The following is a 20152-nucleotide window of genomic DNA, read 5'->3' on the forward strand; positions in this document are numbered from 1 at the left end:
CTAGGGCATACTTTTCAATCTTTTATATACTTCTCAACCTCCATCCTTCCATATATTTACAAGTGTAAACAGCTTCAATGTTACTCATACTTTGAAAGCTGCATGTATGTTTTTATTCTCCTTTCTTTTTAAGAAATTGAATAAATGATTCTCCATCCTTCACAAAACTATCATGATTTTTTAAACAATAGTGGATAATTTATCCATTTCTGCCAGTTTTTTCCTGCAATTTCTAATGTTTTTAATGTCCATTTTTCTTGGGATGGAATCTCTCAGCTCTTCCTTAACCTTGTATCAAGTAATCAAACATTCATATCATATACAGTGAGCCCGTGCTATATGCAGGCTTGTTATAGGTGGTTTCCAGCTTATGTGAAAGCTGCTGGGAGAATGGCGCATGGCGAGCACGAGCCCCATTATATCTAATGGGGCTCAAGCATACGTGGCTTTTTGCCTTACATGGGTGTGTGTGTCCGGAATGGATCCCCCGCGTAAGGCAAGGGCAGACTGTAGTTTAACATGTTACAGTGAAGACTTCTTGTTTGATCATTAGACATTCCTAATAGAAACACTCTGGATTCAAATTTATATTTATTTTAAGTATATTATACTCGTGTGTGTGTGTATTATATTAAATATAATATAAAATAATAATAAATAATAAATAAAATATTTATTTATATCCCGCCTCTTCTGCTTTGAGGATCGAGGTGGGTAACAGCAAAGTTAATACAATATACAACAATAAAAACAGCAAGCCCCAACCCTCCCTCCCAACTATAAAATTAAGCAGTAAAAGATGGTTAAAAAGTACATAACAATACATCAAAATTAAAAAACAAACCACAAATAAGAAAAATAATAAAAGGAGGGGGATTCAGTTGGTTCTAGACATTATCAATTGGGTAAGGCCTGCCGGAAGAGAAAGATTTTTGTCACCTTTTTAAAAGCCTCAAGTGAGGATATTTGGCGAATCTCTTCCGGTGACAGAGAAGGACCTCTGGGAGGTCACTGCCAGTCTGATCTTTCTAGACTGTAAGAGGTTTTTCCCGGAGGATTGGAGTGTGCGGGAAGGACTGTATGGGAGGAGGCGTTCCTTCAAGGAGACTGGACCCAGGCCATGTAGGGTGATAACCAACACCTTGTATTGTGCCCGGAAGCTAATAGGCAGCCAAGGTAGTGATTTTAAAATAGGTGTAATATGTTGAACTTGGATTTTCTGGCGACCAGTGTGGCTGTCATGTTTTGTATCAATTGGAGCTTCCGGATGTGGCACAAAGGTTGCCCCATGTAGAGCGTATTGCAGAAATCAAGACGAGAGGTTACTAGAGCATGTATGACCGTTTCTAGGTTCCGCTGCTCCAGGTAGGGGCACAACTGGAGTATCAGCCAAAGCTGATAACAGACACTCATGGCTGTCGCATCAATCTGAGAAGACAGTTGAAGCGACAAATCCAGGAGCACTCCAAGCTGCGGATGCAGTCTTTCAGGGGAAGTGTGACACCATCTAGAACTGGCGAACTTATCTCCATACCCAGATTGGGGTTACCTATCACGAGTACCTCTGTTTTATTTGGATTCAGCTTGAGTCTATTTTCCCTCATCCAATTCATTACCGACTTCAGGGAGTCATTCAGGGGGGAGATGCCCTCTGAAACAGTCCGAGACATAGAGAAATAAATCTGGGTGTCATCAGCGTACTGATAACACCCTGCCCCATGTCTCTGGATGATCTCACCCAGCGGCTTCATGTAAATGTTAAACAACATGGGGGACAGAATGGCACCCTGAGGGACGCCAGATGTCAGCTCTCTTATAGAAGAGCAGCTGTCCCCCAGTATCATCATCTGGAATCTGCCCAAGAGGTAGGAATGTAGCCACTGCAAAGCAGAGCCAGCGATTCCCAACTTTGTCAGGCGTTCCAGAAGGATACCATGGTCTATGGTATCAAAGGCCACTGAGATGTCCAAGAGCACCAACAGGGCCACACTTCCCCTGTCAATGCACAGACGGAGATCATCGACCAAGGCAACCAGGGCAGTCTCCACTCCATTATATATAAATATAAACACACACAAATTTCCCCTTTTCAAGATGGAGAAAACATTTTCCTGCCTCCAGTCTGTTGAGACCTCTCCTGTTCTCCAGGATTTATTGTCAATGGTTCTGAGATTACTTCTGCCAGTTCTTTTAATATCTGTGGGTGCAGTTCATCAGGTTTAGAGGCTTGAATTCATTTAGAGCAGCCAGCTATTCCACTACTACCTCTTTACCTATTCTGTGCTGCACTTGCCCTACTGTGTCATATGCTCCATTTCCCCTAGGCTGAGCATTATTCTCCTTTTGAGAGAAGATCAAGGCAGAGAATGTTGAATGCCTTTTCTTTAGCCTGTTACAGACTGCCAAAATAAAGCTGCTTCGGGTCTCTTTGGAGGTATGCTGTTTAAATGATGCATGCATCCTAAGAATCCGGAAGCTGCACCAAAGCTGCGCTCCAGTGCTTAGGAATGGAGTGTGGCTTTGGTGCGACCTCCGGACTCTTAGGACCTATGCATCATTTAAACAGCATACCTCCAAAGAGACCCGAAGCAGCTTTATTTTGGCAGTCTGTAACAGGCCATTTTGCTATCTTCTTGTCACAGAGGCTGTATCTTTTCCTTGTCCTTCTTTTTGCTACAAACATAACCCCAAAACCCCTTTTTATTGCATTTAACCTCTCTAGCAAGCCTTTGCTTATTCTGCACTTTAGCTTTTCTGACTTTCTTCCTACATGAGCTGGCTATTTGTTTGAATTCCTTGTTGATTTTCCCACTTTTCCATTTCTTGTACATGTTCCTTTTAAATCTTAGCTCAGTTGAAAGTTCTTTAGACATCCATCCTGGTTTCTTTAGGCACCTCCCATTTTTCCTCTTTGCTAGAACTGTTTGAAATTGTGCCTTTAATATTTCCCTTCTTCTTAGTATTCCTGGCCATGAGCTCACCCCTAACTCTAGGTTTACTGAAACCAGCTTTCTTAAAGTCTAGAATGAGTGTCTGACTACACTAGGCTTCCCCTTTCTCTGTACAGTGCGCTCGCTTCATACATGGGTGCGCTATACGCGGCTTTAACCATATGTAATAAGCTGCGAGTCAGGCACAAGGTGTGGTGCGTCCCATTAGAATGAATGGGGCACGCATGCACCGCCGCATGCATGAGCCCCATTCATTCCAATGGGGCTTGAGCATGTGCGGAATTTGGCTTACACGGGAGGGGGGGTCTGGAACGGATCCCCTGCGTAAGCCGAGGGTGTGCTGTATAACAAACTCCAGGAGAACATAGGCCCTTATCACACAGAGGTTTTTGCAGCTCAGATTCAGACACCAGTGCATACCATACGGATTCAGCTATTTAAATTGGGACCATTGCGCATGCTCAGTGAGGGTCTGAACACATCGTGAACCTTTGCATTTCCAGGCCACTTCCTGGTTCACTTTCACGTGAATGCTAGCCTGACATGAATGACAGCTTCATGTTCTTTCTCCCTTCTATTTTCCCATCTCTGGCAGCCAAATTCAAAGGGGTCCTCCGTGTCAGAGCCCCCATCCATTTCAGCCACATCTACATCTATCCTTTTGTCATTCTCTTCATCTATTTCATCTACATCTCTCCTTCCCTTTGTAACAGTTGCCTTCTGTTAGGTTGCATCCACACTGGGGAGATAATCCGGTTTAACTCCACTTTAACTGTCCTGGCTCAGTGCTACGGAATTCTGGGAACTGTAGAGCCTTCTCTGCCAGAGAGTTCTGGTGCCTCAGCAAACTAATAACTTATTATTATTATTATTATTATTATTATTATTTTAAAATTAATTATTAATACCATTATTGTTATTTTAAAATAACACATTATTAATATTATTATTTTATTATTATTGTTGTTGTTGTTGTTATTGGAGTTGGGAGTTTGTTGTGGGGTCCTTGGCTTGAGGCTATGGAATTCTGGGAGTTGGAGCCTCCGCCCCAGCCTCTGATGGCCCCCTCCTTTGCTCCCATCTCTCCTTCCAGCCTCCTGTTTCATTCCCTTCTCACCTGTCATCTATATGTAAATCTACCCTTCGTTTCATTACCTCCATTCTTTTCCAGTTTCATGTGAATGTTAGCTTCATGTGAATGATAGGGAATGTTACCTATTCCTACATGTCCTCTGCTTCATTCGAATGTGTCACCTTATCTCTAAATGCCCTCTGCTTCATCCAAATGTATCACCTGCAAAATTATTGTTATTATTATTGTTATTAGCTCACTTGCTAATTAGCTTACTTGCTGTTCACCGCTATGATCTTTGGAATAGCGGTATATAAATAAAACAAATTATTATTATTATTAAATTATTATTTTGCAGTGAAATAATTTATTATTATTATTATTAATAATAATAATAAATTTCTTTCACTGCAAAATAATCAGTGTAGAAACTGCAGTTCTACTTGGAAGTAAATCCTTTGGATCTGAAGGAGGTTGCATCTGCACTTTAACTGTCCTGGCTCAGTGCTATGGAATTCTGGGAACTGTAGTGTCCTGAGACATTGAGCCTTCTCTGCCAGAGAGCTCTGGTGCCACAGCAGACTAATAACTTATTATTTTCCAGTTTTTCCATGCACACAAGCAGCCTTCCCCAGCAGCATTGCAAACAGACGCTTTCCCCCTCCTCGCCAGCAAGTTTCCTGTACATGTTAAAACGTGAATACATTCATTCTCCAGTAGCTCTCTGCCCTTTCTCCAGCAGCATCGGAAACAACTGCATATCCCCTCGGGGGGGGGGGGGGGGGAAGTACCAGAAGCAAATGGGGCAAAATTGCAGCACGGCATCATGGGAAATGTGGGACCTTGGAGATTTGGAGGGGTGTACCAGGACGGAAGCAAAGTTGCATTCCACACCAGACCAATTCAGAGTGAAATCGATGGGTTGGTGACCAATTCGGTTACACAAGGAAGGCCTGTCGGAAGAGATCCATCTTGACAGCCTTTTTAAAGCTGTCAAGCTTGGTAATGTTTTGGATCTCTTCCAAAAGGTCATTTCATAGTTTGGGAGCGGCAGATGAAAAGGCCCTCTGGGTAACTGCAGCCAATCTTGTCTTTATGGGCTGCAGTAAATTTTTCCCAGAGGACCTAAGTGTGCAGGGAGGATTATAACGAAGAAGGTGATCTCGCAAGTAGGTTGGAACCAAGCCATGAAGGGTCCCTAAAAGAGCAAGTGAGTCAGAGACTTGGTTGAGGAAGGAGCTAACAAGCAGTTGCTCTCTATATAGCTGTAGCTCCAGTCTCTTCAGCTCACTGACAGCTCTCGGTGAAAAGGCCAGGCCAACGGGGTCTTTTCAAGGATGATTAATGGAGGACTTTTGGAGGAGGAAGCCCAGACTCCTGTTTCGCTGACTACTTTAGTCATCTCAATATGTGAGGGAGCTGCTGCAGTCACCTGCAACAGTTGTGGGATGTTTATCTTCTTGCCTATGGATGTAAGTAACTTCTCCTGTACCAAGTGCAAGTTGGTAGCCCTGTTGGAAGAGAAGGTCCAGCTCAGAATTTTGAAATTTTTAATATCATTATATATTCACTCTTTGCATTTGCAGACTTCTCAGTGGGGTATTCATACCCTTTTAGAAATAATATTGTGTTTTTTGCTCCAGGGTTCAGTTATTCTTCTATTTATCCTGGCTATTTACATTTTTTGTTAGAACCCTTCGGTTTGTTTCATTTGTAAAAGCTAAACATGACATAAAACTTAGGTTCCAATCTTTCGTCATAGTATTGAGAATTAGTCAAAAAGCCAATTAGATTTTTGCAGGTTAGAGACTTTTTTATTGCTGTGATATTTGGAATGGAGACTAATGCACACATATTCCTTTTGCTCGCTGGAAGCATTATTCATTCTAATGATGTGCAAAAAATCTGGACCCCTTTCCCATGAATTTATGGGGTGGTCCATCTATGACCCCTAAAAACTAAAAATCTTCACCCAAGGGGCAGAAAAGGGTGTCACAAGAAAGAGAAGAAAACCAGTAGAGTCACCAGGTGAAAGAACCAGGGCTTCAGTTTGACACCACTTTAGCTGCCTTTGGCTCCCATGGTGACCAGCTGTCCTAACCACAAAGGAAGTCAAGGCACTGCAAAATGTAGGGCTTTCAAGTAAAATGGAGGACATGTCCAAGTAAAAGCTGAAACCCCTCATATAAATATAAATTAATCCTTCTTAGTGATGCTCAAAAGGGAGGACATTTTTGGAATTCCTCCTGGATAGAAGACTGAAATGTAAGATATACCCCAGAAAAAGAGGACATCTGCTCATCTTGCTGGTTCCATGCTATGGAGCCCTGGGATTTGTAGTTTGTTGTGCTCCACTGCTCTCTGACTGAGAAGGCGAATTCTTCTCAAAAAATCCAAATCCCAGGATTCCATAGCATGGAGCCAGGGCAGTTAAAGCGGTGTCAAATCATGTTATTTCTGCAGTGTAGATGCAGCCCTTGAAAAAAGGATGAGAAGGGCTCCAGGGTGAGAAAGAAAAGACACATAGTAGGCACAACTGCCAAGAGTGCATTTACATTTCTAGGAGTGTTTGGTGCTTTTTTTGAGTCCTGTCCTCCCTTTTTCTTGAATGTCTTCCATTTTGTAGTGCCTTCCTTTGCGGTTAACACATTTGGGAAGAAGACCAAGCTTTTAAAGCATATTGTTTTAGCCAGTATGGACTGGTTGTTTCCAAATTCCAGCTTGGCCATGGAAACCCACAGAGTGGGGCATCACACTCTCTCAGCCTCAGAGGAAGGCCATGGTGAGCTTCCTCTGAACAAACCTTGCCAAGGAAACCCCATGAGAGGGTGGCCATGAGTCAGAAAGGACTTGAAGACACACAACAACAAACAACAACAGCAAGGGGGTCTGGGAATCAGAGAAAAGGGTGAGTGAGTGGGAAGGGAGGCAAAAGTGGGTGGATAGGAAAGGAATAAGGCCAAAGTCTGGGAAGGAGGAAGGAGTTGGCGGGGGGGGGGGGGAGGAGAAATGGGGCTATGGAAACCCACTGGGTAAGTTTGGGGGAGTCACACTCTTTCAGCCTCAGGGGAAGGCCATGGCAAGCCTTCCCTGAAAGTCTCTCTCTTGGCAAGAAAGAGAGGGAGAGAGGAAGGAAGGAAGAAAAGAAGAGGGAGGGAGGGAGGGAGGGAGGGAAGGAAGGGGGAAGGTAGGAAAGAAGGAAGGAAGGGGGAGGGAGGGAGGGACAGTAGGAAACAAAGAGGGAGGGAAGGAGGGAGGGAAGGAAGGAAGGAAGAGGGAAGAAAGGGAGAAGGTAGGAAAGAAGGAAGGAAGGGGGAGGGAGGGAGGGAGGGATAGGAGGAAAGAAAGAGGGAGGGAAGGAAAGAAAGAAAAGGAGAGAAGGAAGGAAAGAAGATAGAGGGAGGGAAGGAAGGAAGGAAGGAAGGAAGGAAGGAAGGAAGGAGAAGGAGAAGGGAGGTGCCCTGGACTCCACAACAAACTCCAACTCCCAGAATTCAGTAGTCTTGATCCAGAAAGAGTTAAAGCAGTGGCAAACTGGGTTAATTCTCCAGTGTGGATACAGCCCAGGAGTTGCAGAGCACAGCAAAATTATTCCCCCCTTCCAGCCTCAACAAGCAGCTCTCTCTCCCTGCTACTCACACCCTACAGTTTGGTGCCCTAGGCAGCTGCCTAGCTCGTCTATATGGATGAGCTGGCCCTGCCTGTTGGGATGAGTCTCATGACTGGAATGTAGTAATAGAGGGGTATAACCTTTTTAAGAGCGATAGGCCAAACAGGAAAGGAGTAGTAGTAGCATTATATATCAGGGATGTCTACACCTGTGAAGAGATCCAGGTCTTAAATGCTGGAAGCCACGTGGAGAGCATTTGGCTAAAAATTAATGGAGAAGGAAACAACAGGGATGTTATTGATGGAATCTACTACAAAGACCCAAGTCAGAGTGAAGAATTAGATTATGCCTTTCTAGAACAGATGTAGCAGTGATGGGAGATTTCAACTATCCTGATATTTGCTGGAAATCTAACTCAGCCAAATCCTCAAGGCCTAGCAAATTCCTCACTTGCCTGGAAGACAGTTTCATTGTCCAAAAGGTGGAAGAGGGAACAAGGGGATCAGCCATTTTAGAGCTGATATAAACCAACAGGGATGCCCTGGTTAATGGGTTGAAAATGGTGGCAACCTTAGGTGGGAGTGATCATGTACTCCTGGAGTTTGTTATACAATGCAATGGAGAATCCAGCCATAGTCAAGCACACATTGTAGACTTTAGGAAAACTGATTTCAATAAACTCAGGGAAATACTGGGAGTAATCCCATGGTCAGGAATACTAAAAGAGAAGGGATTTCAGGATGGATGGGAGTTTGTCAAAAGGGAGATACTGAAGGCAAAATTAAAACAGTTCCAGTGAGGAAGAAAAATGGGAGGTGTCTCAAGAAACCGGGATGGATGACTAAGGAACATCCAACTGAGCTAATTTTTAAGTGGGACATGTATAAGAAATGGAAAAGGGGAGAAATCACCAAGGAGGAATGCAAACAAATCACTAGCACATGTTGGGGGTAAAGTCAGAAAAGCAAAAGCACAGAATGAGCTCAGGCTTGCTAGAGAGGATAAGTACAAGAAAAAGGGCTTTTTTGGGTATGTCTGCAGAAGAAGAAGGAAATGGTAGGCCACCTTGTGGAGAAGATGGCAAAATGCTAACAGGATACAGAGAAAAGATAGAATTACTCAACACCTTTTTTGCTTCAGTCTTCTCAGAAAAGGCAAAGGGTGCTCAACCTGAGGATAATGGAGTAGAGAACAGAATAGGGGAATTTCAGCACAGAATAAGTAAAATAATAAAGGAATACTTTGTTAATCTAAATGAATATAAGCCCCTAGGACCAGATGAACTACATCCAAGGGTATTAAAAGAATTGGAAAATGTAATATCGGAGCCATTGGCTATAACTTTTGAGAAGTCCTGGAGAACAAGAGTAGTCCCAGAAGACTGGAAAAAGGCAAACATTATCCCCATCTTCAAAAAGGGGGAAAAAGAGAGAATCCTGACAATTATCATCCAGTTAGTATGACATCAATACCAGGAAAGATTCTGTAGCAGAGCATTAAACATAGAGTCTGTGGGCATCTAGAAAGCAATTCTATAATCCCAACAAGTCAACATGGGATTCTGAGATACAAGTCATGTCAGACTAATCTGATCTCCTTTTTTGATAAACTTACCATCTTTGTAGACAAAGGGAATGCTGTAGATATAGCATATTTTGATTTCAGTAAGGCCTTTGACAAGGTCCCCCATGATATTCTTGCAAACAAGCTAGTAAAATGTGGGCTAGAAAATACAACTGTTAGGTGGTTGACCGGCCAAACCCAAAGGGTGCTCAACAATGGCTGCTCTTCTTCTTGGTGAGAGCTGACTAGTGGGGTGCCACAGGGTTCTGTTCTGGTATAAGTGCTATTCAACATCTTTATCAATGACTTGAATGAAGAAATAGAGGGCATGCTTATGAAATTTGCAGATAACACCAAATTAGGAGGAGTAGCTGATAACCCAACAGGCAGGATCAATATTCAAAATGACGTTAATAGATTAGAAAGCTGGGCCAAAACTAATAAAAATGAACTTCAGCAGGGAGAAATGTGATTTTAACATGCATATGGATAAGATTAAAGATAAATCTAACCCTTCAGCAAAGGATAAATATAGAAATATAACAAATTTAAATAAAATAATGACAAAAAGGGAATTTAAAAATGTATGGAGATTAATAAAAGAGGATGAAAGGAAATATAAATACTATTCTGCTGTTCATAAAACATATACAAAAATGGATTATATTTTTGCTACAAAAATATGATAAACAAAGTTTTAAATGCGGAAATATCAAGTATAAAAGTAACAGACCATGCTTTGGTGAGTGTAGAAATTGTTATCAAGAAGGATTATGAACAAGTAAAGAGGTGGAGGTTAAATACTAAGATATTGAATTATAATGGTATTGAAGAAAAACTTGTAAAGGAATGGCAAGAAACATGGGATATAAATGACAAAGATGTGACAAAAGGATTGTTATGGGATACTATGAAAGCAGTTACAAGAGGAATATGTATAAACGAAATATACAATCTTAAGAAAAGATAAGAAGAAGAAATTAGAAATAGATATAGAACAATTGGGAAATACTGTAGATATATAGCTAGTAGAGATAAACAGATATATGTGGAATTAAGGGCAAAAAGGGAGGAATTGGATAAGTTGGAAATAAATGAAGTACAAGAAAATTTGATCTATTTAAGAACGGAATTTTTTCAGTATAGTAATAAAAATTCAAAAATGTTGGCCAGGTCCAGACAGAAAAAGAAAATGGAAAGCATGATAAACATGGTTAAGGATAAATCTGGTAGAATATGTAGATTGATGAAAGAAAAATTTAAAAACTTGGAAGAATTTTATAAGAAATTATATCACAGGAGAGAATCCTCTGGATAAAATATGTGGAAGAAAATTGGGGGGAAAAATAAAGGAAGAAGATAAAGAATTACTGGAACAACAAATTGAGAAGGCGGAGATAGCAGAGGTAATTAAGAAACTGAAAAATGGGAAAGCTCCAGGAATTGATGGATTGGGATCAGACTATTATAAAGTGTTTGAAAAGATATTAATTCCAAAATTGGTAGAACTATATAATGGAATAATAAACGAGGAGAAGATTCCGGCATCATGGTATCATTAATATTAATAACAAAGACAGATAAAGATTTAACAGAGCAGGGTCATATATAAGCGCTATATAAATAATAATAATAATATAGACCTGTATCATTAATAAATCAAGACACAAAGATCTTAACAGCAATAATAGCATATAGAATTAATAAATTTATGTATAAATATATAGGAAAGGACCAATGTGGATTTGTGAAAGGAAGACAAATGTCTAATTTAGTAGGAAGAGTTTTGAATAAAATACATGCAATGGGGGAAACAAAATTAAGAGCTGGGATTTGCCATTAGCTATATTTAAAGCATTTGCTTGTGTGGAATGGCCAACATGAAAAATAATTATGAAAAGATTTGGAATGGGGGAAAAATAAGGGGATTAACAGATAAATTATATTCTAATAATTCAAAAAGAGTAATAATAAATGATGGGATAAGAAATGAAATAAAAGTAACGAGAGGTACAAGACAAGGATGCTTGTTATCACCAATATTATTTGCAATGGTGATAGAGATGTTAGCAAATGTCATAAGGAAAGATAATAGTTTAGAAGGCATAGGAATGGAAAAAAAACATAAAATTAGTTTATTTGCTGATGATACATTATTAACTATTAAAGATTTAATGGATAAAGTGGGAGAAATAAAAGAACATTTAAATGTATTTGGAGAAATGACAGGGCTTCAGATTAATTGGAATAAATCAGAAATGATGTTATTTAATTATACAAAAGAGGAAGAAGTGGAATTTGTTAAAGAGATTTAGAGGTAAGATTAAAAAGCAGTACAGTGTGTCCTTGCTTTACATAGGGGATCCGTTACGGACTCCCCCGTGTTAAGCAAATACCGCCTATGCTCAAGCCCCATTTAAATGTGGTGGTGTGGCAGCGCACGTGCGCCATTAGTCCCTATGGGACGTGTCACCCCTTCTCCCCACATGGCTTTCAGCATATGGTGAAAGCCGCGTAAAGCAATTTAGGAATAAATATAACGAAGAATTTAAGAGAAATGAAGGGAGAAAATTTAGTAGCATCAAGGAAGGAAGTAGTGAAAAAATTGATAGAATATAAGAAAATCCAATTATCATGGTTTGGAAGAATGGCATTAATTAAGATGAAAATACTACCAAAATCAATTTTTTTATTTAGAATGATACCATTAAAAGTGTTGGAAACTGAATTGAATAAATGGCAACAATTATTGAATATATATTGTAACGGAGGGAAAAGAACTAGACTAAACAAACAATTTTGGTATAAATCACAAAGAAAGGGAGGGTTAGACCTTCCCAATATAAGAGGATATTATCAGGCTAATCAATTGAGATATCTGATAGAACAGTGATGGCGAACCTATGGCACGGGTGCCAGAGGGGGCACTCAGAGCCCTCTCCATGGGCACGCGCACCATCACCCCAGTACAGAGTTTGCCAGAGTTAGTACCTAGAAAGCCAGAGGAATGCAGCACTTTGCAATAAATAAGTTGGTTTTTGGTTGCAGTTTGGGCACTCGGTCTCTAAAAGGTTCACCATCACTGTGATAGAAGGTATGTTAGGGGTATCAGATCTGGAATGGTTAGAATTAGAGAGGAAATAGATATGAAAATATATAATATTTTTAGGGAGTTTACTAGAAAAGAAATTAAGGGAATTGGAAATCCACTTATGAAAAATATATTAGAAATATGGAGTAAATATAAAAAAGAATTAATGAATCAAAACTGAATGATAATACCAATAACAATGGAAAATAAATTCCCAAAGAATTTGAGAAGCTTGTTAGATAAGGAATTAAAGGAAAGGAAAATAGATAGAATAGAAAATTGAATAGATGTAAGGGTAGAAAAAGAAAATATATAAAAAAAACTTATGGGAATGAAAATGTCTTGGTTTCATTATATGCAAATAGAACAATGGTTTAAAAATTGGAAGAAAAGAAAGGAAATAGCAAACACAGAACAAATAATTCAAAAAGGAAGAGAAATGGAGGAGAAAATAAAATGAATAATTAGTAAAATGTTTAAAATATTAATGGAGAATAAAGGTAAGAAGATAAAAAACATTCTGAAAGAAATATGGGAAGAAGAATTAGGATGTAAATTAGGTGATAAAGAATGGGATAAATTTTGGGAACAAAGATACTTGAAAAATCTAAATTAAAGAAAATTAAAGAAAATTATTATAAATTGGTTTGGAAATGGTATTTGACACCGGTAAGATTACATAATACTGACAAGAATAACTCAAAAAATTGTTGGAGAGGTTGTCAAGAAGTAGGGTCATATATGCATATGTGGTGGCAACGTAAATATGGACAAAATTTTTGCGAAAAGTGATATTAGAAATAGAAAATATTATGAATATAAAAATAGATAGAAAACCCAATATAATTTTGTTATCATATAATGCCGAGGAATGGAAAAAAGAGGAAAAAGATTTGGTAACAAATTTGTTTACAGCACAAGATTAATCATAGCAAGATATTGGAAAACGAAAATAAATGTAGAATTAGAAGATTGGTATAAAGAAGTATGGAAATTAGCAATTAATGATAAATTAACATGTAAATTGAAAGTAAAAAAAGACAATGGAAAAGAAATGATTTTGATGAGATATGGAAAAAAATTATTGAAAAAGCATTGAGAAAAGAATATGGAAAATTACCTTCACGAGACGAACTGAAATTTTGGATAGAATATAAAGGATGGAAATGGCTCCAGGGAAGGGGAGCACTGAGGTGGTATATTAAAGATATTTGGATATAATGTAAGAATATATATCTATATCTATAGATACACACACACACACACACACATAAAGAAAAATGTTATGTATTGTATAATTTTAAGAATATTAAATAAAAAATTATAAAAGCAGAAAAAAACCCTTTTCAAATACTTACATGGTTTTATATTTTTCAGTTTATACACCAACATAATTGCTGGCAATTCTATGTGAGTGAATGTTGCAATTACTTTTTAGTTCCTTTACATTTTCTTTATGTCTGTTGTTTCAGCATCAAATAGTACGTGCATAAAATTATGTACAGAGTCCCAAAGATGTCTTCAAAAGAAGATGCTAAAGAAGCAAACAATGGATGTCACAGTGATTGTTTGGACTCTGATACTCAACAGCTTTTAGAGAGGTATGCATAATGTTAAACTTAATTAATTTACTTTAATATTGAAGTGGCATGCCTTCGGATGCATACAGTTAAAAGATCTCTTTTTATTTTCTTAGAGTGGAGAAGGATAGATTTAATAAGAAATAATAATAATAAACAGCTCCTCCAAGGTCATGGTTTCCAGACCATTTGTTCTGCTTACCTCTACTGAGGGCAGCAACAGCAGGGGAGTGTACAAAGGAGTAGTCCAGAGTCCAGTCTAAAGGTCACACAATACCAGTCAGAGCAAAGGACAGAGGCAAGACCGTAATCACAAGGCAAGTCCAGAGGTCAGAAAGCCAGAGTCATGAATCCAAGAACAAGGAACAACAAGTCTGCAGGACTAGTTGCCAGCTGCAAAGAATCTCTGCAGCTGGAGGTCTTTTAAAAGGCTTCAGCTTCTCTCAGCTGAAACCTAGAAGCTCTTCCTTCTATCCTGGAAGAATGCCTCAAAGACTCCTTGACCTGCCTTCACTCCATAGGTCTTAGCACCTGCATCCTAGAGTCCATAGAGTGTGTTTCTCCCTTTGCAGCTTCCTGAGCCTCTTCTGAGACTGCTGATCTAGGTAGCCCCAGATCTGCCCCTGTCTCAGCCTCCTCCATGTCTTCAGATTCTGAGTCCTCTGACTGTGCCTCTAAGTCAGGCCCAGGACAGTCCATGACACCTTTTACCATTTTGGTCACCCACCTCTTGTGAGTGCTCCAGCTAGTCATTTCCTTCTTGAATTGTGTTGTCCAGAATTGGACACAGTGTTCCAGGTGAGGTCGGATCAAAGCAGAACAGAGTGGTACTATTACTTCTCTTAAGCAAGACACTACACTCTTATTGATGTGGCCTAGGGTCATACTGGTTTTTTTTTAGCTGCTGCATCACACTGTTGACTCATGTTCACCTTTTGGTCTACCAAGATTCCTAGATTCCTTTCACATGTACTGTTGTCAAGCCAAGTGTCGCTTATCCTATAACTGAGCCTTTCATTTTCTTCTGCCTTACATTTCTCCCTGTTGAAATACGTTTTGGCCCAATTCTTTAATCTGTTTAGGTCATTTTGAATTCTGATCCTCTCCTCGTAATTTTCCCTCCTAATTTGTTGACATCTGCCAATTTGATAAGCATACCCTCTACTCTTCCAAGTCATTGATAAAGATGTTGATAGCACTGGGCCCAGGACAGAAACCTGTGACACCTCACTTGTCACTTATCTCCATGAAGAAGAAGGCTGTTGGTTAGCACCATTTGGGTTCTGTCTGTCAATCAACTACAGATCTACCAAACATGGCACAGCTAAAAGTCAAGTTTTTCTCCTTCTGTGAGGTATTCACTAGTTAATTAATTTTGTACTCCTTGTTCAAGTTTGAGTTCTAAATGGCAAAATTATTGGTGCTTTCACACTTACTTCAGTCACAAAGAGGTAATAAAAACTGAGGTTTAACTTTCAGTCTATATAGTAGCAGTGTCTCCTTAACAACATGTATGTTATATTAAAAAGCTGATGGCAAAGCTGTTGCCCTTAAGGCTACCTTATCCCCAGCATAGGCTGCTCCTTGGCTTGCATGGATTTTCTGACTCTACAGCTCCACAGTTTCGGAGCTCACAAGCGGTTTGTCGAGAGCCCCTGACAAGCTCCTAATTCCCCCTTCACCTTTATCTGGTGGGGGTAACCTGTAATTGACTCCTGGACTGCAGGGATACCTGGAATGGAATGGAAGCCAGGACAAACTCTCACCCTGCACCTCCATTCACTTCACCGTTGCAATTGGAAGTCAAAATCTATACCTACATCTTAACAGAAAGACTAAAAAAATATTTTAAAGGTGGTAATATACGAAGATGGCTTTTTACCATCTAGACATATGAAAGGGAACATCAGAGTCATGGTAGACATCATTGAATACTATGAAAAATATATACCAGTAAACAACTGACAATGTTTTTTGTTGATTAGAAAAAGCCTTTGGTAACATGAAATGGAAATGCATGTTAGGGATATTTGAAAGAATGGGTGTAGGAGCTAAAGTCTTAAATCGGATCCAATATATATATATAAAGAACAACTGGCACAACTGATCATAAATGGAGAAAGAACTAATTTCAGTCAAAATTCAAAAGGGAATGAGACAACCTGCCTCTTATCCCTCTTTACTTTTTATTGCAGTATTAGAAGTATAAAAAAAACTTAGAAAAATGGTCAAACTGTAAATTATCTTTCTCGGGCAGAATAGCAACAATAAAGATGTCAGCATTCCCTAAATTCAACTTCTTATTTTCCAACTTACCTATAATCACAAAGAACAAACCCTTTGATATCTGGCATGAAGAACTAAAGAACTTCCTATGAGAAGGCAAAAAGAAAGTGTTAAATGGAAGACCAGGATGAATGGATATCATAATCTTTGAGATTCAGATCTTTATTATCAAGCAAACACCCTAGCCTAGTTTTCTCTGACTGGAGAAAACTAGAAAATTACTGAACCTGGAAGGTTTTAACCTCTGGTTTGGCTTGCATGCGTACTTACAGTATGAAAAAGCTAAAGTGCATAAAGAGTTTGGACACCATTTTATATGCAAAACTTTAATGAATAATTGGTTAAAGATAAAAACCAACTTCTACAGAGGAATCCTGGATTGGATCTCAACACAAAAGGCACTTTTTGGAAGGTGGAGCTCTTTATATAGGTGATTAAGTTACAAAGACATTTTAAAAAAGAACAGTGAGAATTACATTTAATAATAATAATAATAATTTGTACACTGCCTCTCCAAGCAGATTGAGGCGGCTAACAATAATAAAATACTCTTAAAACACACTAAAACAGTTATCATCATTATATCCCAACACTCCAAACATGAACAATATTGATGAAATAGAAACTCTAGAACTGAGAAAACCTAGGCTGCTGCACAATAAAATAACAGATTCAAAACAGATCAAAAAAACAATTCCTAGACCAATACAGACAAAGGAATAGAAGTGCAAAGAGAAACAATCAACAGGAAGCAGGCAGAGACCAAGAAGAAGAACGTAAGCCCAAGAGAGAAAGAAGATTGAGAATACAATCAACGCACATGGAAACAAGAAGTAGTAAGAAAGAGGAAAAGAAAACAAGAGAAGAAGATAAGATACAAGAAGAAGATCACCAAAAGGAAAGAAGTGGAGAGGAAGACGAAGAAGGGGGGAAAAACTGCAGGGAACAGAAGGAGAAGAAGAGGTAGGTGGAGAGGAAGGCAAAGAAATATAAGAAGAAAAGGAGACGATAGAAGATTTAGAAGAAGGAAGAGACTAAATAATTGAAGAAAAGATAATATAAGGTAATTAAATAGAATTTGTTAAGACAACGGAAAATGAATCAAATCAAAATTTTAACTTGGAATGTTCAAGGAATGAACACACCGCAAAAACGGAAGAAAATACTTCATACATTACAGAAACAAAAATTGGACATTATTTATCTTGAAGAAACAAGAATAAGAAAAAGATATGAAACACTTAAGGAATCCCAAATTAGGCCAAGAATTTATCTCTGCAGCTGACACCAAAAGAAAAGGAGTAGTAATATATGTAAATACTAAACATGAAGCTCAAGAAATAAAATGTGACCCGAAAGGAAACTTTGTAATAATTGAAGTGAAAACACAAGAAATAAATATATTTCTATAGGGATCTATGGACCATTGGAAAAGAAAGGAAATTTTTATAAAAGATTTTTGAATGAATTAAAAGGCCTAGATCAAGAAAACTTAATATTTATGGGGGACTGGAATGGTGTAAGAGACCCCTTAAAGGATAGATACTCGAATCTTAAAATTAAGAAAAATCAAGGAAAAGGCATTTTTTAAAATGATGGAAATCATGGAAATTCAGGATACATGGCGTTTTAAATATGGCAATTCTAAGGACTTTACGTTCTTCTCGAATCGACATAAAGGCTGACAAGACTGGTCAAGCCTACTGACAAATACTCCTTCCTTTTGGTCCACGTGGGAACTAATGATACTGCAAGACACAGCCTTCAGGACATCAAAAGGGATTACGAGGCGCTTGGTAGGAAGCTGAAAGGAATGGATTCACAGGCTGTCATCTCGTCTCTTCTGTCAGTCGAAGGTCATGGTCCAGGAAGGGAGAGGAAAATAGCGGATGTGAACAACTGGCTCCGCAGATGGGGCTGCCGAGAAGGATTTGGATTATTCGATCATGGGCTGCGGTTCCATGAGGAGGGACTTCTTGCAACATATGGGTTGCATCTCACGCCAGTTGGAAGAAATGTTTTTGCCAACAGTCTCAAGAACTTGATCAGGAGGGCTTTAAACTGAGTTCCGAGGGGAAGGGAGACAATATTAAGGAAGGCGAAAGGGATGGCGAAAATAGTCAAACTGACATAGAGGAAACAAGAAAAAAAGTGCAAGGACCCAACAGTAGGAGGCAAAAAAACTTGCACAGGCAGCAAGTAAAAGGGACCCATGGTCTGCGATGTCTCTACACTAATGCACAGAGCATGGAAAATAAGCAAGATGAACTCGAACTCCTAGTACAACAAAGCAAATATGATATAATAGGCATCACCGAAACCTGGTGGGATGAGTCTTATAAGTGGAATGTGGAAATAGAGGGGTATAACCTTTTTAAGAGAAATAGGCCAAACAGGAAAGGAGGAGGAATAGCACTATATGTCAGAGATATTTACACAGTGAAGAGATCCAGGACATCAATACTGACAGCCAGGTGGAGAGCATCTGGATAAAAATTAAAGGGGAGGGAAACAACAAGGATGTTATGCTGGGAGTCTACTACAGACCTCCAAGTCAGACTGAGGAATTGGATGATGCCTTTCTAGAACAGATGACCACACACTCAGAAAGGAGAGATGTAGTAATGATGGGTGACTTCAACTATCCTGATATTTGCTGGAAGTCAAACTCAGCAAAATCCTCAAGGTCTAGCAAATTCCTCACTTGCCTGGAAGACAATTTCATTGTCCAAAAGGTGGAAGAGGCAACAAGGGGGTCAGCTATTTTAGATCTGATCCTAACCAACAAGGATGACTTGGTTAATGGGATGCAAGTGGTGGGATCCTTAGGTGGAAGTGACCATGTTCTCCTGGAGTTTGTTATACAGTGGAAAGGAGAAACCAGGCATAGTCAGACACACATTCTAGACTTTAGGAGAGCAAATTTCAGTAAACTTAGAGAAGTATTGAGGGCGATCCCGTGGTCAGAAATACTAAAAGATAAAGGAGTTCAGGACGGATGGGACTTTCTCAATACGGAGATACTGAAGGTACAATTTCAAACAGTTCCAGTGAGAAAGAAAAATGGGAGGTGTCTCAAGAAACCAGGATGGATGACTAAGGAACTTTCAACTGAGCTAACTTTTAAACGGAGCATGTATATGAAATGGAAAAAGGGGAAAATCACGAAAAAGGAATTCAAAGAAATAGCATGCATGTGTAGGGGTAAAGTCAGAAAAGCTAAAGCACAGAATGAACTCAGGCTTGCTAGAGAGGTTAAAGACAACAAAAAGGGCTTTTTTGGATATGTCCGTAGCAAAAGTAAGAAAAAGGAAATGGTAGGGCCACTGCTTCAAGAGGATGGCAAAATGTTAACAGGGGACAGAGAAAAAGCAGAATTACTCAACACCTTCTTTGCCTCAGTCTTCTCAAAAAAGGAAAAGGGTGCTCAACCTGAGGATAATGGAGCAGAGGACAGAATAGGGAAATTTCAGCACAGAATAAGTAAAGAGATAGTAGAGGAACACCTTGTTAATCTAAATGAATTTAAGGCCTGTTACAGACTGCCAAAATAAAGCTGCTTCGGGTCTCTTTGGAGGTATGCTGTTTAAATGATGCATGCATTCGAAGAATCTGGAAGCTGCACCAAAGCTGCAATCCAGTGCTTAGGAATGTAGTGTGGCTTTGGCGTGACCTCCGGACTCTTAGGACCCATGCATCATTTAAATAGCATACCTCCAAAGAGACCCGAAGCAGTTTTATTTTGGCAATCTGTAATAGGCCTAAGTCTCCAAGACCAGATGAACTCCATCCAAGGGTATTAAAAGAACTGGCAAATGTAATATAGGAGCCATTGGCAATAATCTTTGAGAAGTCCTGGAGAATAAGAGAAGTGCCAGCAGACTGGAGGAGGGCAAACGTTGTCCCCATTTTCAAAAAGGGAAAAAAAGAGGATCCCAACAATTATCGTCCACTTAGTCTGACATCAATCCCAGGAAAGATTCTGGAGCAGATCGTTAA

The 20152-nt window shown here is 39.2% G+C and overlaps 1 protein-coding gene across 4 annotated transcripts in view; it reads left to right on the forward strand.

Moving 5' to 3' along the window:
• SUN3 (Sad1 and UNC84 domain containing 3) overlaps positions 1-20152 on the forward strand; it is a 149536-nt gene that overhangs the window by 2407 nt on the left and 126977 nt on the right. For all 4 annotated transcript variants that reach the window (XM_089532491.1, XM_089532490.1, XM_089532489.1 and 1 more), the window contains exon 2: positions 13760-13888. In XM_089532491.1, the coding sequence (XP_089388617.1) occupies positions 13785-13888 (104 nt within the window). In that variant the 5' untranslated portion in view covers positions 13760-13784. The remainder of the gene's footprint in view (positions 1-13759; positions 13889-20152) is intronic.

Source organism: Sceloporus occidentalis, unplaced genomic scaffold (assembly GCF_023333645.1).
Source record: "Sceloporus occidentalis isolate IW3139 unplaced genomic scaffold, rSceOcc1.0.p SCAF_7, whole genome shotgun sequence".
Lineage (NCBI taxonomy): Eukaryota > Metazoa > Chordata > Lepidosauria > Squamata > Phrynosomatidae > Sceloporus > Sceloporus occidentalis.